Source organism: Castor canadensis, chromosome 1, assembly GCF_047511655.1.
Source record: "Castor canadensis chromosome 1, mCasCan1.hap1v2, whole genome shotgun sequence".
NCBI lineage: Eukaryota > Metazoa > Chordata > Mammalia > Rodentia > Castoridae > Castor > Castor canadensis.
In genome coordinates, this window is record NC_133386.1 from 36,431,800 (window position 1) to 36,458,625 (window position 26,826).

The 26,826-nt window shown below is 34.3% G+C and overlaps 1 protein-coding gene and 1 long non-coding RNA gene across 2 annotated transcripts in view; one reads left to right on the forward strand and one right to left on the reverse strand.

The window, feature by feature from the left end:
- Nucleotides 1-303: 303 nt before the first annotated feature.
- Rspo3 (R-spondin 3) overlaps nt 304-26,826 on the reverse strand; it is an 83,379-nt gene continuing 56,856 nt past the window's right edge. Inside the window, exon 5 of the mRNA XM_020163648.2 lies at nt 304-1,527. Coding sequence (XP_020019237.1) covers nt 1,334-1,527 — 194 coding nt within the window. The 3' untranslated portion in view covers nt 304-1,333. The remainder of the gene's footprint in view (nt 1,528-26,826) is intronic.
- Nucleotides 5,458-20,983, forward strand: LOC141423447 (uncharacterized). The gene is made up of 3 exons (XR_012448348.1): nt 5,458-5,681; nt 9,152-9,206; nt 20,800-20,983. It is a non-coding gene; the product is annotated as an uncharacterized lncRNA (long non-coding RNA).

Consider the following 26,826-nt stretch of genomic DNA (forward strand, 5'->3'; position numbering starts at 1 on the left):
AAGAAAGGAAGATCGTTTCTAAGCAGTGAAGTGAGGAGCAGTGAGATCATTTAGGTAGGTCCATGCAGCCATAACTAGAATTTTGATGAAAATAAGAAAAAAATGAATAAATATCTTTTAATACTCCATAAGTAAGTCTCCACTGGCTCAGATAAAGGTGGATTCAAAGAGCAAACACTGAGACATATTATATGTTCCGAATTAGGTAGGACATAGGTTCTATGATTTAGCAAATTCTTTTTCCTAATTCTTGCATCTCTAAGAGTAACAATTTCCCAATAAACAAAACATAGTGAACCAAACTTTAAAAACTATTAACAAATATATTTATTGTGGTGGCTTTCTCCCCTACTAGATACACCTTGTTAGAAAGTAGTATCCCTTTTAGTTCCAGGTGGACCATTAAGCAGGCAATAAAAAATATTTTCCCTTGCTGAGAAAGAAAACACATGACTTTGCAAACACGTTATATTCTCTTCACTCTAATTTTTCTTTTCTATGAAATCAGAATTTCTTCTAGTAAGTACGATTTTGTTTTTGGAAGAAAATTACAGGCACATGTTTACAGACTTAATATAATTCAAGGGGTAGCAGAGGCTGAACCACATAGTGCTGACAGATTGGAGGCCTATTCTAGGTGATCAAACCCTTCACAGTTTTGTAAAGCTATAATCTTTACAAAAGTAATCTCTAACTCTATGATTTCTTACACATTTTGCCTTCCTCCAATCCCATATAGTATATTTAACTCTGGTACACACACTCATGTTTCTTGCAGAAGTACAGGATGAGGGCTATTGATGATAAATCCTATAATTCCAAATGCCAGGCCCTAATTCTGAGCACTTTCTAGATTGGCTGGACAAAACCACAATGTCCTTGAAATGATGTTTCTCTCCCCTAATCTCACATGCTGTTTTTGGGTGGGGGGTGAGGGGAAGGGATACTATATCTTTGAATTTACAAAATTATCTTTTGCTTTTTAAAACAATAGCTTGAAAAATATTTTTATAGGGAAAAGATGCTTCTTCTCCAGATGTTACCATTATGTTGATGAGCTTATATCTCATTGATAATTATGCATAAAATGTCTTTACTTTTAAAAATGCGCAGAAGCACATAAGATAACATTTGAAAGTATCCCTTCTTTGAACTTTTGGCTCTTTGTTGTTTCTATGCTTGTATGAAGAATATAGCAACTATTTGGAATGATGTTTAGACAGAGCAGTAGCTGATATGTTGTCCATTTGTGGTCCTAATGGCTAGAACACCTGTCTTGGGCATCTGGTTGAGATAGCAGCATCATGAGTTTACAATAATCTCATGGGACCCTCTAGTGTACAGTGCTGACTGATACCGATTTCTGTTGTTTATCTTGGACTTTTCGCTTCTTCTGCTGCTGTTTGTCTTTGTTTTCTCGTTGTTCTGGAGTTTCTCTGCTGGATTCCAGGCCTCTATTGTCAGGTATTGCTTCCTTACTTTCTTCTTTATTAAGTTTTTTTCTTTTCCTCTCCCTTCCTTTTTTTCCTGAAATGAAAGGACACTCCTTTAAAAATTACATTCAATGATATTTTACTTTTTAGCTACATTTTTAAAAATGAGTTAGAGTTCTCTTAGATTGCATACTATACTCATCAATATCAAATATGTATTCTTTATATAATTCACTCAGCTACTTTTTATAAGTCCATGTGACAGTCCAAAGAATGTAAGCATGAAACACATATATAATGAAGCAACTAATATATGATGGTTTTGATGGTACAGAGAGTTCTATTCCTACATGTTTGGGATTTATTTTACATGATAGTCATGTATGTACACTTAATACAAAAGTTTGAATAGATTTCTTTGCCATCTAAAATATTTGTTAATATGTGTATTTTATCTGGTTCCTATTTAAGCCATCATTTTGTATTCAGATTTTTCCAAGTAGCAGTAACATATTGTCAATCTTTTGAGATATGCATGACATCTAAGAGAAAAGAAATGATTTGTGTAACAAATATGGAAATAATAGTTCATGATGAATGCAAGGATAACTATACTTTAATACAAATATTCTTTGTTGAAATTAATTTGTATTGCAGTTTCTGTATATGTGGGGTGACTACAACTTACGAATAACCCTTTACAAGAAGGTAGGGATTCTATTTTTATTTTCTTTTTTTAATGGTACTAGGATTTGAACTCAGGACCTGTACTTGCTAAGCAAGTGCTCTACCACTTGAACCATAGCTCCAGACCTTGTTGCTTTTTTTAGGTTATTTTTCAAGTAAGGTCTTGTGCTTTTTTAGCCCTGGTTGGCCTCAGACTGAGATCCTCCTCCCTATGTCTCTTGTACAGCTGGGATCATAAGCATGTACCACCATTCCTGGCTTGTTTGTTGAGACAGGGGTCTAGGTAACTTTTGCCTGGGCTGGTCTTAAGCTGAGATCATCCTTATCTTCACCTTCCAAATAGATAGGATTACTTACAGGGCACTGTGCCTGGCTGTTTTTATCAATCAAGCAAGTAGGTTTTATTGGATGTATACTGGATTACATGCAGGCTCCTAGCCTTGAATTGGGTTTGTAGCACAGATTCAGTTCAGACTCATACTCTGGTTTGAAATCAGGTTTCGATGTTGTTAAAAGCATATTGTTAAAAAAAAAAAAAAGCCAATATGGAGCCAGAGTGAAGAACTGAGTTTAATTATGTTGGCATTTGACAATTTAAGAGAAAGTGATTTGAACAAAGTACATGAATCTGACACTAAATTAGATGCATTGTTTTTATTTCTTTCCAAATAGTGAATTAAACAGATGTTTTATAAACATTTTACATGTAAAATTGATAATTTATGAGGGCATGGCTTTAGTAACATTCATTAACACATATATCCCATGAGAAATTACTTATACTCAAATCAATATCACCATAAATGAAACTAGGAACCAACTATTCCTCAATGTGGGGCAAATTCTGAATGCATATGCCATACTCTGAGCCATGCAAAATTTGAAATTAGTCTGTCTACAATAAGTCACTTTGGAAAAAAGCATTTTGGAAAAACTTATTTGCATGAGAGAACCAAAATATTTTCATGTCCTGAAACAGGCTGCAAATATTGAATTCAGTGGTTTGGCTCTTCCTCTCTTAAGCGCTGGTTACAGAATCCTAGGGAGTGGTATTATTAATACTGCATACATATAACAGAACAATACAGTTTCCTTGGATTAATGAATTTATTCTACAGCTAGGTTTTGTCATGAGATTATATTTAGAAAACCTTTCAGTTGCTTTATAAACGTTGCCTGATTGAGCTCAACAAAACACATTTCCAAATTTTGAACTCTGGAAAAACAGTTAATAAAAATTAGAATTCAGACCAGGGTCAACCAAATATCAAGTGATTTTGGATATACAGAGATAAACAAAAATATCAGAGTCAACTATTCTTTCTACTGAACTACTTATCCACCAATTTGTCAATTCCATTATTTTTTTTAATTTAAAGAACACTGCTGTATTGGTAACATTTCTATAGACAGAATGTAGGGCCTTGTTTCATGATGGATTTAATAAATATACATTTGAAGAGCTAACTTGAGTGTGGTAACTAAACAAGGAAAACTGAAGAGCAAATTTGCCTTCCTGGATATATAGAAGAATTTAAACTTTAGAGCCACACAAACTGAAAGAGAGAAATGCTAGTTTTCATGAGATGTGTTTGGTTTTCAGAAGGACATGGCTACAAATGTTAGATTACATAACATTTCCATTTTGAGGGGCATTTTGGAGGTGTTCAACTCTAAAAATTATGTCAACGAAAATCCTTCCAAAGTTCCATAAAAATTACTGACCCCAAACACAATGTTATTTTTGTGGAAATCATCCAGAAGTTCAGTGTTTGACATTGTTCTCTTGATGAAGGTCCAACATCTTACAGCTGTGATCCCAACCATAATGTTTTAGAAACATAAGAAATGTATTGTTTCTTCCTTGGTCAAGGATTAATTTATATGTTTTTTAGCTACTTGTGACAACATACCTAACTTGCAGAACATTTCTGCTTATTAGCAAATTGATATAATTATTTATTAAGACAGGAAGAAATACTTTGGAAAGTATCTTAAAATTCAGTATGATAGCTTTATCATCCAAGGAATAACTATTTAGGCTGGGCAGTGAGTGAAGGAGAGTCTCTGGTAAAGTAAGAGGAAACTAGCACATTGTACATCATTGCTGCCCAATAGAGAGTAATTGCACAATGGAAAAATGAGTTTATTATTTTTTTACAGGCCATGTGTTAGTGGATGGAAATGCTATCTACCCTTCTGAATAAATAATATATTTTCTTCTTGGACAAAAAATAAAAGAGCAATGCAGAAGAGTGGCTGCAATCCATTAAGATCACGTGCAATTTGGGGTAATTTTGTACGGTTTTCATTAAAGTGAACTTCTCTTTCTATTTTGGTAACTTTGTGACTTTTCACTGATGTGGTTAATAGTTATTCTGCATCTTTTTTTGCAATTCTGCAAACTGTCAAAGAGAAATTGCTATTACCAATTGAGTACAATCTGAGCATGCTATGATTTGAATGTCCTCTCCAAAACTCATGGTAAAACTTATTTGCCATTGTAATAATATTAAAAGGAGGGACCTTTGAAAAGGTAATTAGGTCATGAGACCCTTCCTTCATGAAGATATTAATGGTGCCAATCTCAGAGTAGGTTATTGAAGATTCCCAATAAAGATGAGTTTGAACTACTTTGCTCTCTGTTTCACACATCCTTGCTTGCCCTTCAGTCATGTTATGATGCAGCCATAAGACCCTCACCAAATAACAGTGCCAGGCTCTTGACTTCCCTAGATTACAGAACAATGAGCCAAATAAATCTACAGTTTATAATTTACTCAGTCTGTGGTGTTCTGTTATAGAAGGATAAAATGGGCTAAGTCTTTTCAGGGAAGCACTATGGTATATGATTTAAGAATACTGATTTTAGTGCTGTGTTCATTCTCTAAGTCTGCCATTAAGTGTTGCATGACTTTTGACAAGTTTCTGATATTTCCTAGTGCTAATTATGTGGTATTTCAAAAAAGAATAATCGTTACTCTTTGCTGAATTTTGTAAGGATTCAGTACGATGTTTGCAGAATATTGAGTATAGTGTTAGGACTTTTACCACTGACTTATGTTAATCATGTGACGAATGAAAGCTAATATTAACTCATTACATAATCATAAAGTAACCCCCTACTCAAATGTCAAACGTGTGCTAAAACCTAGGGTTATTAATGATATTTGGAGACTGACACAATAATTATAGTCACATGTTAAGGCTGAAATGGAGGCATGCACAAAATCCTATTGGGAACACAGTGGGGAAAGCACTGAATTCTGCCAACAGACATTGAAAAAGACTCTACAGGTAAGATGATGTCTCAGTTGAGCTCAAAAGAGTAGTAGTTTGTCAGGCCTATGAGGGAAGAAGGGCATTCAGGAAGTGAGCAATATGTGAGTGACGTGAAAGCATGCAAAAGCATGCTCATTTGGGCACTGAATGTAGACTTCCTCACTTTGATCAGAGTCTGTATTTAGGACATTACTTGGAGAAGCTGGAAAGAGACATAGGACTTAATTGCCATGTTGGGAATTTGTTCTGAAGACCAGCGTTACTGAAAACTGGAGAAGGGTAAGTATTAGAACCTGAGAACAGAGCAGAATTTTGATGTTTCTGGGATTAGTCTTTCTTTTTTAGAAAATTTCTATGACTAAGAAGTCTCCATAAAGGAGTCTAGCAGGAGAACAAGAAAGTGGAAGTAAAAGCCAGACTACTAGGGATGTGGAAGAAGGGAAAGAGGGTGATAAGAAACAGCAGTAGAGGGGCTGACTCTGATCAAAGTACATTATACACATTAGAAATGTCATAGTGAAACTCCTTGCTTTGTGTAATTAATTTATGCTAATTTTAAAAAATAAAATACGAAAACAACAAAGAATTCATAGAGAGAGTCAGTAGCTGATATTTATATAGGGGCCTTAATTTTCAAAAGAGTAGCTAAAACTATGCAAGCAGTGAACCCACATATTACTTACAGCTCTATTGCAAATTAATATCACATAAGTGAGTAGATAATTGGCATTTTTGAAATCATGAAATTAGTTTCCCTTAATACAAATACATATAATCTTTACACAAGCACATTCTGGGGCCTCCGATAGACTAAGTTCCTGTAGACTAGATGATTTTTTTAATAATGCACAGTCCTATGTCTCACTTCTGGAGATTTGGGAGTTTTTATGAGGAGCTGAGGAACTTATAGTTTCTTTGATGTACAGCCACATTTAAGAACTATCTGGGGGTTTTGGGTGTGGTTCAAGTGGTACAGTGCCTGCTTAGAAAGGGCAAGACCTTGAGGTCAAATCCCAGTATTGCCTAAAAAACAAAAGCAAACAAACAACCACAAAACAAAAACTGTATCTGAAGAGCACCAGAGTACCCAATTTCCTTAATTATAGTCTATCAAACTTTATTTCAAAACCCATGGTTACTCATTTGATTTATTTTTCTTAATGATTATCACGCATTTTTAAAACTTACTATTCATATTTTTTTAAGGAAAGTTTTCTAATTAGGTAGGTTTGGAATAGGCACCCAGATATGAAATGAAAATAGTTTTAGATTGTCTTTTAAAAACCTGTTTAAATGCAAATATGACTAGAAAAGAATAAACATAGAAAGTAATAGAAGAAGATGATCCTGAATAATTTTTTTCTGTTTATCTATTATATATCTTTAAGTTCCAAGTGAAAATATAAACCTTAGAACATGTTCAAGACTCTATATATAATGGGGTTATGAATAAAATGGATAATTTCCCTAGAATCATAAATTTATTTTGTCCATTAGAAATTACTTAAATTATAAATATCAGTTAGTGATTTTCTTGATGTCTGGAAAGAATCTGTCCAAAGGACTTTGAAGGAGCTTCTTTGTGAAGTTCTTGCATTGTGCCACTAAGGGGAGCCATTGAGCTTAAGTAGCTCCACTTCCCAAGACCAACTAGGTTATAATTTTTCACCCCAAACTAAAAATGCATCCCATTTTTATGTTCTAGACTGTGGACTAAATGTCTCGGATTCTATGATTACTGATATTTATTTATTAAATAAATATCCAATTAGATAAAATTTATTAATAGGTCTTTTTATTTGTTATAAAATGAAATTCAATTAAGAGCCTATAGTTTTTTTGTCCTAAAAAGTAGAAATGGTGTGAAAAGAACTGATGTTAATCTAATGATTTTAAAATCTAGAATTAGAATAAGTTTTCATGTCTAGAGTACAAGAATTTCAACATTTGTTCTTTTAAATTAATGTCACTGGAGAAACCTTGTTAAGGAAGAGAAATGTTACAGTACAACTTTTTTATATAGCAATTATGATCTGTTGTGTAGATACATATTTAAAGGCCTTTGAACCATGAACTGTATAAACACAGGACAGCCTGACCCAGTGGTGAAGAACACAGCTGAAAGTCATCAAGGCCAAATTTCCTTCTCAACTATATTATTACCAAGTAGAATTGACTTGAGAAATGTATCCAAACCTCTTCCTCTTTTTTGTTTGTTTGTTTTAATAAAATAGATACACTAATTCCCTTTTGCTCTAATTTAAACAAATACAGCAAAATGTCAAGGGACAGATGTTTTCTTTTTAATAGACATTTAACTTTTTTCAAATTGAAAATTTAAAGCTACCTGAATTACCTACTCTGGTAGTTTATACTGCTTCTGGTACTTTATATTGCTTTTCTTTGTAAAGATAGCTCTGATTATTAACATATATTAAGATTGACATAGCATTGAAAAAAGTCAATGTAAGAGGTGCCATCTATCTGCATCATGTTCTTTTGGGAATTCAGAAACAAGAAGATGGGTGGGGGAGGTGGCCCAAACAATGCATACACATGTAAGTAAATGTAAAAACCATAAAATAAAAAAAAAAAAGAAACAAGAAGATACTTGTGAGACACAAGAAGTTAATCTTAGGAAGTGGAAGCAGATAACCCAGCTTCTTCCTTGAGCTTTTTGGACAGGCACTCTACCTCTTGAGCCATGTTCCCGCCCTTTTGGCTTTAGATATTTTTCAGATAACGTTTCATGGTTTTGGCCCAGGCTGGACCTAGACTGCAATTCTCCTACCTATGCCTCTCAAATAGCTGGGATTACAGAAGTGAACCCCCATGCTTGACCCAAAGTCAGGTTTTTAGTATGGCACAAGGGGTTCTTATATACTGTGACCTGTCACTTGTTTGCTTCTTCTCCAATTTTGCTGGCTCTATACTTCTCTTCATGGTCATTCCTGCACTTCTTCCACCATAACTGACTGATCACATACATGTGTTACATTTATTTAGAATGTAGTTTCTAGTATCCTTTGTCCTATTTCAGACTTAGTATTTAAATCTCTGGCCACGTCATTCAAGAAAACCTTTCTTGAACTTCTAACCTCTTGCTAGGCTAGATTATTTATGTTTCTCCTCTCTCTGTCCTCAGCCCACAGATAGGATCCTGCTGCAATAATCAAGATGAAAATAATCTGGGAAGTCTGTTTTTAAAAAGAGTCATCAATGTTTGTGTCTGTAAACTTTCTTTCTTTTTTGGTACAGGGGTTTGAACTCAGGGCTTCCTGCTTGCTAGGCAGGCACTCTACTGCTTTACTGCTTGAGCCATTCCTCCAACCCTATAAGCTTAATTCTAACACTGTATTGCAGATGAGGAAAAGGAGGGCTCCTAATCATGGCACCCTTCTTTCATGGTATATCTCAACAGAGCACAATGTGACATGCAAGCCTTGTTTTCTTTCATACTTAATCTAGTAAGTAGAAAGAGTGGAGCAAGCGAAGTGACTAATATTTTTTAAAATAGGAGTTTTATAAAAATCAGTATTTGGAGGGTACTTAAGTTCCTGAGCATTGAGTTGCTTGTTAGAGTCTATTTTTCCTGTTACCACCATTATTAAGTAACCTCACTATGTACTCTCTTCTTTATTGCTACAAATCTTATTATTTTTGGTATTTCCATTTCCTTTAACATAGAGAGGTATGAGATAAGTACAATTTGGAAATGATTTATACAGTAATTCCTCCTTATCTTCAAGGAGTATGTTCCAAGACCACCAATGGATGCTTAAGGCCTACACATGCATACCCATGGTAAGATTTAATTTATAAATTAGACACAGTAGGGGGTTAACAATAATAACTAATAATATAAAAATTATAACAATTATTCTGTAATAAGTGTTATGAGAATGTGATCTTTCTTATGTCTCTGTTTCTGCCTCTCCTTCTCCAAACGTCTTATGGTTTTGTACTCACGTTTCTTGTGATGATACAGGATATAAGTATTGTGATATAATGTTAGGTTACTTGAACAAATAATGCAATACCACAGCCGTCTATACAGCTAAGATGAGTACTTAAGTGACTAACAGGCAGGTAGCATATACAAAATGTTGGACAAAGGAATGATTCATGTCCTGATTGGATGGAGTGGGACTGTGCAACATTTCGTCATGCTGCTCAGGACAGCATATAACTGGTTTATCGTTGGAATTTTTTATTTACTATTTTTGGGTAGTAGTTGATGGTGAGTAGCAAACTGCAGAAAATGAAAGTTTGGATAAGAGGAGGCAACTGTATAGTATATCATTTACAACTAATTTAGAAACATCTTACTATTAAACTGAAACCATAACATTTCCTGAACCCCCAAAAAATGACCTGATATTTTTATATTTTATATACTTAATTTCAAAAGAGGGAAAAAACCATATGGATTTATATTTTTGAAATTCCACTGAGTTTTGAAAACAGTCCTATTATAAATTATCTCACAGCAAACATCGTAAATATTAGTAATCACAGTTTTTAGAATCTATTTTTCATAGTCTGCTTTAAGTAAAAGTACTTTCAACAGTTTTTTTTCCTAACTAATAAATAAAAAAACAGATTTAAAAAATTCTGAAAATTGATTTTAAAAAATCAATTCTTCAAAATGAATTGATGTGTGTATTCATCTTTTTTTTTTTAATACACACACTCTACACAGTCTCCCTTGTCTTCCCCCCTTGTTGGCACACCTGCTGCCTTAAACCACACCTTTTATCTCAATCTAGAGAATATATGTACATCTATAAAATGTTTGTGTAAATCACAGTTGACCATTTGTACCTGGGAGGGACTGGTCACAGGACACCTGTGGACCAAAACTTATGGATGTTCTAGTCCCTTATATAAGATGTGTAGTACTTCTATATAACCTATGCACATCCTCTCATATACTTTAAAATCATCTTACAATTACTTATGATACCTAACATAATGTAAATGCTATATAAATAGTTGTTATCCTCTGTTGTCTAGGGAATAATGACAAGAAGAAAAGTCTGCACATGTTCAGTACAGATGTAATTTTTCCCCAAAATATTTTCAATCTGAAATTAGTTAAATTATCGGATGCAAAACCATGGATTTGAAGAGATGATTGCATTTTTTCATATCATACTTTACAAAGTTTTCTCAGTAATTTAAATATAACATAAAACAGTAAAACAACCTCTTAGAAGCTTCCCATCACACACAAATTACAACATTTAAAGTACATAAAAATCACCTATACATTTTCTTACAAAATTATTTGTAATCAGAACACACACTTACCATTTAGACCATCTATCCAGTGATTCCTTTAAGAAATCCTTTAGTACTTGAGTGTAATTCTTTCCTTTTTAAAACTTTTAACATTTTATGTGATAGTTTACTTAATTTTGTACCAATTTAAAATTAATAGGTCACTAATCAACAATTAAAAGTCTTGCCTACAGTGCAGATTGCTTTGAAAATATAATGTTCAAAAGAATTTTTCCTTGTGAATTTTAATTTCCTTGCTCTAAATATTTCCTATCATGTTTTGCCATGAGTAACACATACTCAAGTAACATTAAAAAAGCTTTAAAGGCTTAAATTTATTGGCTTATCTAATTCATTTGCCTCAGAAAATCAGAAACTACAGTTGTTTCAATATTTGATTCTGAAACTTAATAGTATCTTTTGATTGCTTTTGGTCTTCACATATTCCTCTCACAAGGGTACACAGTGATACTTTTCATGTAGAGTTTAGAATAAAAAAAGGTATTTGAATTTTCCCATTTTCTCATGATATGTTCTTCATGTTTGACATAAATGTTCTGGAATCTCTTCATGGTAAATATCTACCAAATACTTCTTTTGTTGTCACTGATTTTTAAAAGAGAGTCACTAAGCCAAGAACACTGTCTTCATCTTCGATGAAATATAGCTTTCCAATTAGCAGAAAAGTTCTTCATTTCAAATAGCTGAACAGAATGCTACTTGAAAATTCATTCCAGCTGGGTAAATTGAAGCACTGAAAGGATTCCAAAGAAAGAATATTCTCTGGGCATTTATCATTTGATTCTCATTGGGATAAATTTCTGTTTGCTCCAAGAATTTGTCTTAGAATTTTGTTCTTCTGAGACAGAAAAAGAAGTGTTGATAGCCATGTTTGATTCTGCCATACTTCTTCCTTACCCAAACTGTCTGACTGGTTGGATTGACAGAAGGAGATGGCCTCATAGTTGCTGACATGCTGAAGATTGATGAGATGAGAAATCTTGATATTACTCTATTCTCTTTCATCATTTCATGCACTAGTCAACTCTACTGTCTAATTCTCATTCTACCACAGCCCATTCTGTCTTTTCTTTGAGGCTGTTTACCATTCTATGGGGAAAAATGTAACTCTATCCCAGAGTTGCATCACAGGGGGAGAACAACAACCAATTCTCTTTTCTAGTATGTTACTCTGTGATATTTTGGCTAATGATATCACACCATTTTATAGCTGTCATTTAATGTTTTCAGCTCTCCATTGACTATCTATATAAAGATAATTTTTAAATGCAGCTTCAAGCACATTCTTAAATGTTTTCACTTAAGTATATTAATTTTTCTTTTTCATTGCTCCACATCAGTTTTAAACTGTAACTAGTTTGAAAAATACTGAAGGGTTTGAGGCTTAGCTCAGTGGTAGAGTATATGCTTAGTATGAATAAGACCCTACATTTTTACACACATTAGGTCCTTACTACCCTAAAGCCCCTGTACCTCATATCTCTTCTCCCTGTTGCTCCCTCCCCTTCCCTGCTCCCTATATTAGGGCCATTTTTTTTTACTTACCTAAGTATCTACCTCTATGCAAACAACTATTATCTCCTCAATACCAGTTGCTTATAGATATCACCAAGAGTTTTTTATACATTATGGAAATAAGTGATTTGGCATTGAATTTATGAATTTGTTATTGCTAAGTTATACCTACAGGTCAGTGAGCAAAAATATTACAATAACCTAGCTAATAACTAAGCTAGTGAGAGCATAGAATTAAGAGAAAGAAAACAGGTGATTAAAACCCCCAATTAACCAATCAACAACACATGGGCAAAGCACAAAATAGAAACAAGGGAAGAAAAAGAAGGCAGGGGAATATGATCCCTCAAAGACTAACAATAACATAACGGAGGATTTGGTAGAAAGTGAGGAGGATAAATCCCCAGTTGCTGACATCAGAGAATGATGATACAAATGTTCAATGAGTTTAGAAAGGAGCTTAAAGAGGACATACAAAAACAACTCAATGAATCCCAAGAGAACATGGCTAAAAAGCTTGAGAAAGCACAGACACAACTAAATGAATTCAAAGAGGATTTCAAACAGATTCCAAAAGGAAACTAAGGAGATGATTAAAAAAGAGATAAATGAAATAAAGAAGACAGCACAAGATATGAAAGAGAGTTTAGCAATGATAAGGAAAGTTTCAAAAAGAAAAAAAGAATCAAACAGAAAACCTAGAAATAAAAAGTTACTTAAGTCAGATAAAAAATACAGTGGAAAGCTATTCCAGCAGACTGGAACAAGTGGAAGACAAAATTTCAGGGCTTGAAGACAGAATAGATATTAAAGAAAAAACAGAAGAGTTTTTAAACAAAAGACTCAAGTGCTGTGAAAGGAATATGCAAGAATTCTGTGGCTCCATCAAAAGACCAAACTGTGAATCATGGGCATCAAGAAGGAGAAGAGATGCAAGCAAAAGGTATATGTAACATAGTCAACAAAATAATAGCAGAAAATTTCCCAAATCTTGAGAAAGAGATGCCCATCTAGGTACAGGAAATCTCCAGAACATCAAGCAGACATGACCAAAAATAACTTCTTCACAGCATATTATAGTTAAAACAATTAGCAGAGAATAAGAAAAGAATATGGAAGACTGTAAGAGAGAAAAATCAAATAACATATAAAGGTAAACCTGTCAAGATAATAGCAGATTTCTGAAGGGAAACCTTAAAAGCAAGAAGGGCATGGAGTGGGGTATTTCAACCACTGAAAGAAAACAATTTCAGTCAGTCCTAGGACACTCTACCCAGCAAAGCTGTCATTCAAAATTGAAGGAGGAATACAAATCTTCCATAATAAAAAGAAACTAAAAAATACATGACCACTAAACCACCACTACAAAGATTCTGAAAGGAATCCTTCACACAGAAGATGAAAACAAACATAGCCAAGAAAGGATGGGAATTATTAAACATGAAGAGAAGAGCAGACAAGTAATCAGAGAATAGCATAGAATTAGCTGTATACACATAAACCCTTACACAACAAAAACAACTAAATGGCAGGAATCACCACATACTTCTCAATATTAACACTGAATGTTAATGGCCTCAATGCCCCCATCAAAGGACACCAATTGGCAAATTGGATTAAAAAGGAAGACCTGACAATCTGTTGTTTACAAGAAACCCACTTTACAGACAGAAGTGGACATTGCCTTAGGGTGAAAGGGTGAAAGAAGATTTACCAAGCTAATGGCCACAAAAACCAGGCAGGCATAGCAATAATTACATTAGATAAAGTGGACTTCAAAACTAAATTAGAAAAGACAAAGAAGCTCACTTCATATTAATAAAAGGAGCAATGCATCAAGAGGAAATAACAATTGTAGACTTACATGCTCCCAATGTCAGTGCATCCAACTTCATTAAACATACACTACTGGACTAAAAACACAGATAGACTCCAACACAGTGATGGTGGGACACTTTAATACTCTTCTGTCACCAATGGATAGGTCATCCAATTGAATGACGACATAGGCCAAATGGACCTGACAGATGTCTACAGAGTATTCCATCCTGCAATGGCATAATATACATTCTTTTCAGCAGCTCATGGGAACTTTCTTCAAAATAGATCATATTTATATTCAGAAAGTAAGTCTTAACAAATATAAGAAAATTAAAATAACCCCCTGCATACTGTCTAACCACAATGCAATAAAGTAGAACTCAATAACAAAAGAAATAGCCAAAAATACTCAAATACCTAAAGACTGGACAACCCATTCCTCCATGATCAGAGGATCATTGAAGAAATAAGGGAGGAAATAAAAAAGTTAAATGAGAATTTAATGAGAATGAAAGCACAACCTATGGGATACAGCAAAGACAGTCCTAAGTAGGAAGTTTATTGCCATGAGTGCATATATGAAAAGCACAGAATCTCAAATAAATGACCTAATGCTGCATCTCAATCTCCTGGAAAAACAAGAACAAGCTAAACCCAAAACTAGCAGAAGGAGAGAAATAATAAAAATAAGGGCTGAAATCAAGGAAATGAGACCAAAAACCAAACCAAAACAAAAGCCATAAAAAGAATCAATGAAACAAAAACCTGGTTCTTTGAAAAGATAAATAAGATTGACAAACCCCTGGCAAATCTGACAAAATGAGGAGACAAAAGACCCATTTTAATAAAATTAGAAATGAAAAAGGGGAGATTGTAACAAACACCAAGGAAATCCAGAGAATCATTAGGGACTACTTTGAAAATATATATTTAAGTAAATAGGAAAATATGGAAGGAGACAAAAGACCCATTTTAATAAAATTAGAAATGAAAAAGGGGAGATTGTAACAAACACCAAGGAAATCCAGAGAATCGTTAGGGACTACTTTGAAAATATATATTTAAGTAAATAGGAAAATATGGAAGAAATGGACAAGTTTCTAGAAACACATGACCATCCAAAATTGAACCAAAAGGATATTCATCATCTAAACAGATCTATAACAAGCCATGAGACTGAAGCAGCAATAGAGTCTCCCCCACAAAAAAAGTCCAGGACCTTATGGATTCACTGCTAAATTCTACCAGACCTTTAAAGAAGTCATATCACCACTCCTCAAAGTTTTCCACAAAACAGAAAGGTAAGGAACACTGCTAGTATTACACTCATCCCAAAACTGGACAAGGATACAACAAAATAAGAGAATTACAGGCCAATCTCTTTAATGAACATAAACACAAAAATCCTCAATAAAATATTGTCAAGCCAAATTTAACAGCATATCAAAAACATCATACACCTTTATCAAGTCAGTTTCATTCCAGGGATGCAGGATGGTTCAACAAATATAAATTAGTAAATGTCATTACAACATATTAACAGAAGAAACCATAAAAAAAAATCACATGAACATCTCAAGAGATGCAGAAAAAGCCTTTGACAAAAAGCTAAAAATAGAACTGCCATATGATCCAGCAATAGTACTCTGAAGGATATACCCAAAGAAATGTAAGTCAGGTTACAATAAAGGTACCTGCATACCCATGTTTATTGCAGCATTATTCATAATAGCTAAGTTATGGAAACAGCTAAGATGTCTCACTACTGATGAATGGATTAGGAAAATATGGTATTTATACACAATGGAATTTTATCCAACCACAAAGAAGAATGAAATTTTGTCACTTGATGGTAAATGGATGAAATTGGAGAGCATCATCTTAAGTGAAGTTAGCCAGGCTCAGAGGGGCAAAAGTCTCATGTTCTCTCTCATATGTGGAATATAAACGTAATACAAATACAGCAATATTATGAAAAATAGGGCATGCTAAGGGGAGGTCACATATGAGACAGGGAGGGTAAAAGAAGGAAATTAAGAAGGTGAGTATGGTTGATGTACTCGCTAAACAAGAATGAATATGGAATTTTTAAACCCGTTGAAATCACCATAAGAAGGGGGCTATGGTAGAAAGAAGAATAGAGGAGATGAACCATTTTGGGCTATAATACATATATACATGGAAATGTCATAAGGAGACTCCCTGTATAGCTATTTTTTTTTCTGGCTAATTTTGTCTTTTCTTTTTGTTTTTTTCTTTTTTGTATTTTGTTCATTTATTCACATTTGCATACATTGTTTGAGTCATTTTGCCACCCTGTCCCCCTCCCCCACCCTTTCCTCCTTCCCCCCCTCAGTTCCAGGCAGGTCCCCTTCTGCCCTTATCACTGATTTTGTTGAAGTAAGACACAAGCATAATAAGGAAGACAATGCATTTTTGCTAGTTAAGGATAGCTATACAAAGAGATTCCTACTATTGCTTTCATGTACACACACATGTGTTACAACCCATGTTGAGTCAACTCTAACTGATCTTTATGTTGGTTCCTGATTCCCTGCTTATGATAACCTGTCGCTTTAAGGTTTCTGCATTAGTGAGCAAACGGAAAAAGAATGTATGAAAACAATTCCATTTACAATAGCCTCAAACAAAATCAAATACCTAGGTGTAAACCTAACAAAAGGTGTGAAAGACCTCTACAAGGAAAACTATACACTTCTGAAGAAAGAGATTGAGGAAGACTATAGAAAGTGGAGAGATCTCCCATGCTCATGGATTGGTAGAATCAACATAGTAAAAATGTCTAAACTCCCCAAAGTAATCTACATGTTTAGTGCAATTCCCATCAAAATTCCAATGACGTTCATTAAAGAGATTGAAAAATCTACTGTGAAATTTATATGGAAACACAAGAGGCCACGAATAGCCAAGGCAATACTCAGTCAAAAGAACAATGCAGGAGGTATCACAATACCTGACTTCAAACTATATTACAAAGCAATAACAATAAAAACAGCATGGTACTGGCACAAAAACAGACATGAAGATCAGTGGAACAGAATAGAGGATCCAGATATGAAGCCACACAACGATAAGCAACTTATCTTTGACAAAGGAGCTAAAAATATACGATGGAGAAATAGCAGCCTCTTCAACAAAATCTGCTGGGAAAACTGGTTAGCAGTCTGCAAAAAACTGAAACTAGATCCATGTATATCACCCTATACCAAGATTAACTCAAAATGGATCAAGGATCTTAATATCAGACCCCAAACTCTTAAGTTGATACAAGAAAGAGTAGGAAATACTCTGGAGTTAGTAGGTATAGGTAAGAACTTTCTCAATGAAACCCCAGCAGCACAGCAACTAAGAGATAGCATAGATAAATGGGACCTCATAAAACTAAAAAGCTTCTGTTCATCAAAAGAAATGGTCTCTAAACTGAAGAGAACACCCACAGAGTGGGAGAAAATATTTGCCAACTATACATCAGACAAAGGACTGATAACCAGAATATACAGGGAACTTAAAAAACTAAATTCTCCCAAAACTAATGAACCAATAAAGAAATGGGCACGTAAACTAAACAGAACTTTCTCAAAAGAAGAAATTCAAATGGCCAGAAAACACACGAAAAAATGCTCACCATCTCTAGCAATAAAGGAAATGCAAATTAAAACCACGCTAAGATTCCACCTCACCCCTGTTAGAATAGCCATCATCAGCAACACCACCATCAACAGGTGTTGGCGAGGATGCGGGGAAAAAGGAACCCTCTTACACTGTTGGTGGGAATGTAGACTAGTACAACCACTCTGGAAAAAAATTTGGAGGCTACTTAAAAAGCTGGACATCGATCTACCATTTGATCCAGCAATACCACTCTTGGGGATATACCCAAAAGACTGTGACACAGGTTACTCCAGAGGCACCTGCACACCCATGTTTATTGCGGCACTATTCACAATAGCCAAGTTATGGAAACAGCCAAGATGCCCCACCACTGACGAATGGATTAAGAAAATGTGGTATCTATACACAATGGAATTTTATGCAGCCATGAAGAAGAACGAAATGTTATCATTTGCTGGTAAATGGATGGAATTGGAGAACATCATTCTGAGTGAGGTTAGCCTGGCTCAAAAAACCAAAAATCGTATGTTCTCCCTCATATGTGGACATTAGATCAAGGGCAAACACAACAAGGGGATTGGACTATGAGCACATGATAAAAGCGAGAGCACACAAGGGAGGGGTGAGGATAGGTAAGACACCTAAAAAACTAGATAGCATTTGTTGCCCTTAACGCAGAGAAACTAAAGCAAATACCTTAAAGCAACTGAGGCCAATAGGAAAAGGGGAACAGGTACTAGAGAAAAGGTTAGATAAAAAAAAATTAACCTAGAAGGTAACACCCACGCACAGGAAATCAATGTGAGTCAATGCCCTGTATAGCTATCCTTATCTCAACCAGCAAAAACCCTTGTTCCTTCCTATTATTGCTTATACTCTCTCTATAACAAAATTAGAAACAAGGACAAAATAGTTTCTGCTGGGTATTGGGGGGGAAGAAGGAGGGGGCGGAGTGGGTGGTAAGGGAGGGGGTGGGGGGCAGGGGGGAGAAATGAACCAAGCCTTGTATGCACATATGAATAATAAAAGAAAAATGGAAAAAAAAAAGGTTTCTGCATTAGTTCCTCTGGAGTGGGGACATCAAACACTTTCATGTTTTGGGTTTTCTACCTATTCCTATATCTCCTGTGTGTGCTCTCCCCTTGTCTTGTGATCTAAGTCCAACTACATTGTTTGCGAGGATGTGGGAAAAAATGAACCCTGTATAGCTATCTTAAACAAAAATGTCATTTTATTTTTCTTTTACAAAATAGCAGAACAGGAAGGTGAGACAAGTCCTGTCTGGGGGAGGGGGATTGGTACCAGTGGGAGCAGGGAGAATGTAGAGAAAGGGTGTAGGAAGGGGAGTATATTGCAAATACTGTGTACACATGTGTGCAAATGGAAAATGATACCTGTTGAAACTACTCCAGGAATGGAGTGGAGGTGGATAAAGGAAAATTATATATTTGATACATTGTAAGAACTTTTGTAAATGCCACAATGTAACCCCACTCAGCACATCAATAAAAAAAGAAGAAAAATCAACTTTAATTTTCTGTTAAAATACTGGAAAAGGAAATATTATTCATAGGTCAACTTATTTAGGGGTAGGGCATTGGGATAATATTGAGAGCTTTTAATAGTGGATTCCTGATCCATTTACATAATCTCTTGTACAAAGAGAAGCATTCCTAGTTCCTTGTTAAGTTCTGCTACCAATATTCAAAACAAAACTGGTAGCTCCTCTTTTCTCTCTGGCAAGAGCTATACACAGTAGCTATTTAATAAATATTTGTTGACTATATTAAAGGAAAAAATAATGTACCTTTACTTGATTTCATGGAAATCACTCAATTTGAGGGAGCACTAAGGAAAAATGGGTGTAGAGAAAGATGCTTTTGATGCTACTCTCATATGCAAGTATGCTGTGATCACCCAATGTCCCAAGTAGGTTTTTTTACTTACCCCCATTAATTACCATGGAGTCTTCAGGCAGTTAGCTACTTCTGTTCCATTATTGGCTTTAAGTGGCTACAGCTTACTCCAGAGACATCATAGTCCCAGGGAAATCATTTTGACTTGATATGCTCTCATAGATTATTTTTGGGACCAAATCAATGATGAATAATGACAAATGAGAGTATCCCTAAAAATGAGTCAAGAAGAGGTTTTAGAAAATCAGGTTGCAACAGAGAACTAACAGGAAATTCTACAGTCTTGTATTCAGAGACGTTTTGGAGATTTGAAGGCTCTGAGTTCAGGGAGAGAAGACACAGTCCATCACCTAGATCAAAGCTAGGAAACAGTGGTCTAACAAAAATTTTCTGAGGTTGTTTGGAGAAAAGAGAAATGAAGAAGGAAAGAAAGAGGCTTTGGATGATTATGAATAGTTGAAGGATTCTAAGACAATGTTTTCTTTCTTAAATTGCCCAGATATAAATGACTATTTGGTGGAGTTGGAAATACATTCTTCTTTCTAAAGTCATGGAATAGGATCCTGACTCATGTTACCCAATCTTGGGGATTTGGGGTACTCTTTTGAAGTGGCACTACATAGTGTCAGAGGCCTGACTCTGCTTGAGTTTTGAATGACCGTGGCTTTTATCATAATCCATTAAATTTTGCTTTCAATGGAATGCCACCAAAAGGAAGGACAGTTGCATAGTAAGTATAATGAAACTGCCATTTAAGGGGGTACAACAAGGGCAGTAAGTGGCATGTGAAATGCAATTAATGGGGAGAGAAAGTCCTGGGAAAAACTTAAGTATATGATCTGAAAATTAAAGTAAATGAGACAATTCCTAAAGAAATGAACCCTGTCTTGCTCAATCTCCACAAAAATGAGTATTTATTGTTTGATTGAAATATTTAAGAATCAAATAAAATGATCCTGAAAATAAGAAAATTAAATGAAATTTTAAAATAGCTTTTGATAACCCATATTTTTGGTTTTTATTCTCTGAACAAAGCAGGCAAACTCTCTATGTGTCTTAAGACCATTGCAAGGTAGAAAAGTGGTTATGTAATAAATTACTGTGTATAAACCCTTGCATTATTGTCAGAAAATTATTAGAAAGTTAAAATACTGAAGGAAAGCAGATTTACAGACTTGTTCATTTGCTGTTCTGTTTTTTGGGTCAAGGAATGAGAATCCTTTCTTCTTCATTATACCTTGGCCAACCTTTATCAAGCACAGTTTTGATTCCTGTAAACTGTTGGAAATGTTAAGCTGCAGAGGGTTTGAAGAGTTAAGCACAAAGTTTCCAGGGCATATGTTGCTGAGTATGAAGAGGTCTGGCTGTGGATGTATGAATGTGTTCTAAGAAACAAAGTAAGATCAAGTAAGTAATTTCTAAGAATCAGCCAATATTTCAGGCATCACTGAATGATTTTATAGATGATTTTTACTGCTGCTTATAACAGTTGGTAAGTAGGTGTATTCTTTATCTATGTTAAAATATTAAATATTGTTATTTATAGATGGATTACTGTATTCTTACATTTTACTATACTAGCTACTAAGTATTGAAAAATTACCCCTTCCCTACACACATCCTTCAAGTTGTGTTTCAAAGACTGATTCTCCATGAAGTCTTCACTGAGCATTTTTCAGAGGCTGAAAAGGGAATGCCGTAAAGTAGAGCAACTATGACCTTTGACACTGAAGTCAGAAAGTTCTGAGTCTGAATTTCTGCCAACCCATTTATTCACTGCCTATACTTGGGGGATGTTGTTTAAAATCTCAAGACTTTAAACATGTGCTTAAAACGTGTGCTAAAAAATAGTGTGACATTAAAATTTTAAAATCTGACATAGGTACCAGGAGATGTACATTTTAAACTTAGCTGTATTATTTATCAGCAATGTGACCTCAAATAAAAAAAAAGAGCACTTTTTGTGCTTTGGTTGCCTTATTTATAAATCAGAACTGATTAATTTCTAATATTCTCACTGTTTGAATTAAGACAACAAAGGATATATAAGTACTAGAAATGGAAAGAATTATTAAATTAAAATCTTTAAAATAATACTTAATAATAGTGATTTCTATGAAACTACAAGTTAGCTCAGTGAATCAAGTCACCTTTGAAAATAGATCAGCCTTAATCTCAGTCTGGTTAAATCTCAGGACCATATAATTACTTTAAGACTTTTGGTGAAAGTTCTTAACCTACTTGAATCCACCTGCCTTAGTAACATTATTTTACTTCTTGCCCATCTCTTACATGTATCATTCCTTCTTGGTCCTCATTTAGTTCAAGCATATTTGGTGTCATGTTGCATTCTTGTAGGACAGAGAGCTGGGCACTAATTGCTGTTAGTGTCTCATTTTTTAATCTTCCCACTCTTGTACTCCCAAAGTTCTGATCAAGGCTTAGAATGCCCTCCAGAGTATGAGTATAGGGTACTTTATGAACCATCAGCTCTTACTCTAACTTGCCTTTGCTTTAATCACACTCTACATCTCAGTATTATTTGATCATAACATTCTCTTTTTTGATTTCGTGTATTGGTAAATGCTGCTTCTTAATGGAAAGTTCCTCTCCCCTTCTGAAGCTAGAAAGATTTTACTTGAATTTTAAGAGACAAGAATTCATTAAGATATCTGCTTTTACTTGTTTATAACCAAATCTCCCTTGAAATTATGAACTTCCAAATGAGTCTCATACATAAGTACATCTTTCTTGTTATTTTCACTTCTAGTATCTAGCAAAGTTTCTGGAATATAGTAGTTACTAAATATCTGGCATGTAGCAGCTACAGATAGTAAATACAACTCAAAGAAAGGATGAACAGACAGAATGTTCAATACCAGTATCATGCAAAGCAAGATGAGCAATGACACCACAAGGCTACCATAACAATACAATTTAATAATAATTCTACATAAAATACAAATTTTCTTATATTACAATTTATTTGATGATTTTTCCCCTTTGTTATGATTATCTTCCTTTGTTAGTTTCCTTGTGCTACTTACAGTAAAGGAATTTTTGCTTTTGGTGATGGTGTGACCCAACAAATAACATTGTCCTATATGAGGCATGGTGTCATTTGCATCACTCCAGGTGAGAGTAGTGTGGTTGCAAGGTTCCCTTATTGTACCATTACATCCAGCTTCCAATTTCTAGGCTTCAGTTTGACTTTTGATTAGTATGCACAGCATAATCCTACATGAGTTAGTGATGGATGGTTTAGTCACATTTTTCTACACTATGTTTATGCAAATATTTAACTTCCTTTTTTAAGTCAATGAAAAAAAGAGGGGAAAAGGAGACAACAAGGATCAACTGAGATTTAGCTCAATATGTCAACAATTTTCATAGAGAAGTCAACACCATGGATGTATACTTCACAAAAATGAACAATTCCAGTTAATGTTTGTTGTTGCCTTGGTGACCATTCACCAGGGTCCATGAAGAGAATGTAATGCAGATTGAGGGCCCTTCAAATTTCTAAGAAATATGAACTGGTTTTTGAACTGGTTTTATAGTATGCAGGATAATAGCCTCCTAAACATATCCATGTCCTAATCCCAGGAACCTGTGAATGTATTACTTAAAATGACAAAATAGAATTAAAGATCAGCTTTAAGACAAATGAAAGAATGTGAGAACAGGGAGATTCTTTAAGGACAAAATGATGTCCTTCCTTCATCATCCACACCAATGTGTTTATAGAACTTTGGGGGAATTTATTCCAATATTTTCACTACTTTCAGTGATCACTGCCTCAGTTCTTCCTATCAGGAACCTCTTGAGTTTTGCTTTTTTAAAGACTTTTTTCAGTTGGTGAAGTCTTCTGAACTAACCAGAAATCAACATGGGCTGCTGTATTATGTCAGAAGCGCATGTTTAGTCTGCCTTCTTAGAAATAATCAAAGAAAGTTACACGTGAAAAGACACAGATGCTCCCTTTTTAGCAATATTTTCATACTTTTGAAGTATAATATGAAAAAATGTAGTACAGATCTAGAAAAATATATATTTCAAATAGGCACATATTTTATAGATTTCATTTATAAAAGTTCACCTTTATGGCAGTAAAGTTTATATCATGACGATTCTTAGCCCAGCATGTTTTTTCTTTGAAATTTGATATTATACTATTTATTCTGACTTATCACCAACTAGATTTATAGCCTGGAGATGATTTTTATTTGTCAGACTCCCAAATGTTTAAGGAAAATCTTTCAAGAGGTACTTACAATTACTTTGTCCCACATTCAATCTTATTATGCATCTTTTATTTTTGAAATTATGGAAAAATAGGGCTCATGCTAAAACTGCTTTAAGACATATATTCTGTTCTAAGTAAATAAGAAGCTTGTATATAGAATCTAGATAACCTCAAAGAGTTGTCTGTGATATTATTAGTTGCTGTACAGTGCAAGTAATACAAAAACCTTTCCTTTTATCAACTGCAGTAATATATTATTTAAAAATCTAATCATAAAGATTTTGGGTCTAATGTCTATGCACTTAAGGAATATGTGCACATATTTGTATATAAATTCTGACTGAAGATGCATGGCCATCAACTGAGCGAATGTTATATAGTAGTGAAAGCTTGCAAAGCCTCATTTTAACTGGTGTAGCAACTGTCCCTTGTGCATCTCTAAGCTCTAGATAGAATAATGTCAATAAAAATCTTCACAGTGAAGTATAGTTAACATTTGACTATTTTAGTTAATAATAGTCATTCTCCTACAGGATGCACATGCATCCTTAATGAGCACTAGGTTCATTTCACACTCTCTTCTGAAATCAAGTCAAAACTATTCCCATAGATATGAGGCTAATATTAATATCATAAAATTATTTCATCATTTTCTACTTGAAAAAAACCTCAAAACTCCAATAACAAAAATAAAACATTAAGCCCACTATTTGGCTCTTTCTGGCTGCCTTCTCTGGACAGCATTTACAGTTGACTTTTGAGGAAAAACAAACACGTGTAAAAAAAGTTTGGCCTTTTGCAAATTCGTTCCTCCTTTGTCTTTTAATTCTTTTATTCAAGCTATAAAAATCGAGAAAGTAGACACAAATTTTTTCATTTGACATTTTTAAATACCTCAGTTCTTATTTCTCCATTTTAGTTTTTGCTCTGCTCTTATTCCTATAGTTTGTGACATACTATGCATATACCTTATTTTCAATTTTAATAGAATTAAGTTTCTGTGATTAACACTTATTACTGGCATGGTGGAAACCTCAAATCTCTTCCAGATACCTTTGCATCCATGTTGCTTCCTGATGGGGCCCTACCCTCTGCTGTCCCAAGGTCAAGGACACAGCTCTATCTGGATTCAAGGAGGAGGAGCCTCACAGTTGACAGCTACCAAATGAATGTGCTTCTTCTGTGTAATTGAGTTATGGCATTGCCACTGGGAGCATTTGGTAAGATTTGGTAGCTTAAAATGTTGGGAATTCACATTTGTGTCATTTAAGCATATTTTAGTCTCATTGGCTTATTCCCAAGAATTGGGCAACATGTTATAGTTTTGATGATTTGTTGAATATTTGTTATTCTTTTAAATTCCCAAGGAATGAGCAAAATACCCAGTGGGAACACTGATGTGAGCAATAGACTTAGCAGTCACTTTCATCAGCTGTGGCACATCACATGAAAAACCCCAAAGGCAGGCCATTCTTGGGTCAGAATTCTCTTTAGTCAGAGAAGGCATTACCAAAAAAGAAGAAACCAAGCTCAAAAGAATTCTTGGATTAAAATGTAAGATTTAGGGATATCAGTATGGTGAGAAGAGAAATAGGTAGCATTTATTGGACTTAAAAATTTGCTGCTAGAGAATCACAGAATTATCAGGAGTATAGTAATTCAGCTATAAGGAATGATGTTCAAACACTTTGTTCAGTATTTTAGAATAGATATCACCTGACCTAAATGAAGATGTGCTTTGATTTTTATTTTAAATCAAATAAATACACAAACCCTAGAGTAGAATATTTCTTCTTTAAAGTATATCTTGAACATTTTCATTGTCCACAGGGTGTATTATTATAAGTTCATCTTAAATTATTTTCTGGTGACACCTAAGAAGAAATGGCCTTTTTTTCTTTCTAGATATGAAAAGTCAGTGGTCTGTTTTAAATGTTTATTCTTCATATCAGTTTGATCAAATTGAAAATAGTTCTGAAAAATAGCTTACTTAAATTAAGTAAGACTTAAGGGCACAAAGAAGCCAATAGTAGAGAGTGAGTATTTTGGGTCTATTCACAAAATAGGAACTATCAAGTTCCTTGATGTTGGAGCTCCAATCTCCTTTGTTAGAGGCTTGTACTCTGGCTTCCTTTTCTGCTTAGTCATTGCCATGACTCCCACGCTAAGATAAATTGCATGACCCTTGGAGATGAATGATCTTCTACTTAATTTTAGCCAATGCAATCTGGACAGCCTCAGGTTTGGTGAGGCTCCTCTTGGGTGGTTTTCATTTGTTTTAAGAACATTAAAGTATCTCATAAATCTATATTTATTATATTGGTGAGCAATCTACTGTAATTAAATATGAAATGCTGAAGACAATGTTAAGGTAAAACTGGGGTCACAAAACTCTTTTTATGGTAGTTTCATGGTTGCAAAAATACTCTGGAATTTGCTTTTCTCTTTATGTCTGGATCTGTTTTATATTACAGAGTATCCAACAGCATATCATTTTCAGACAGGCATTTTGTGTCTTAAGTAATAGTTTTGGTTTTGATAATAAATGCGAAATGTTTATAAGAAGAATCTCGGTAACAATTGTCTTAGTCTACATAATATGTCCCCATTTACAAATATAAGAAGTTTGGTGAAGCAGTTTTATATAATCCTTAAGAGTATTCAGATTTAATACTGGATCTATTACTAATTTTCAGACTGAGATCAGTATGGAATCCCACAAATCAGGTCAGGTAGTAACAAAATCAGCTAAAGTTCATGAATTTGGAATTTAAGATTCAAAAGGGACTATGACAATTGTGCTAAAGTTGATCTTTGCAAATCATCAAAGAGGAAAAGGATTTATTTAGCAAATTAATGTTGAAATAAACAGTTGCTTTTAAAGGCATTTAAATGATCAAAATGTATCATGTTTTATAATAATTTTTGAACAAAACCAGTGTCACCAGATCCTCTTATATGAAACTATTACCTATCCAGTTTCCACTTG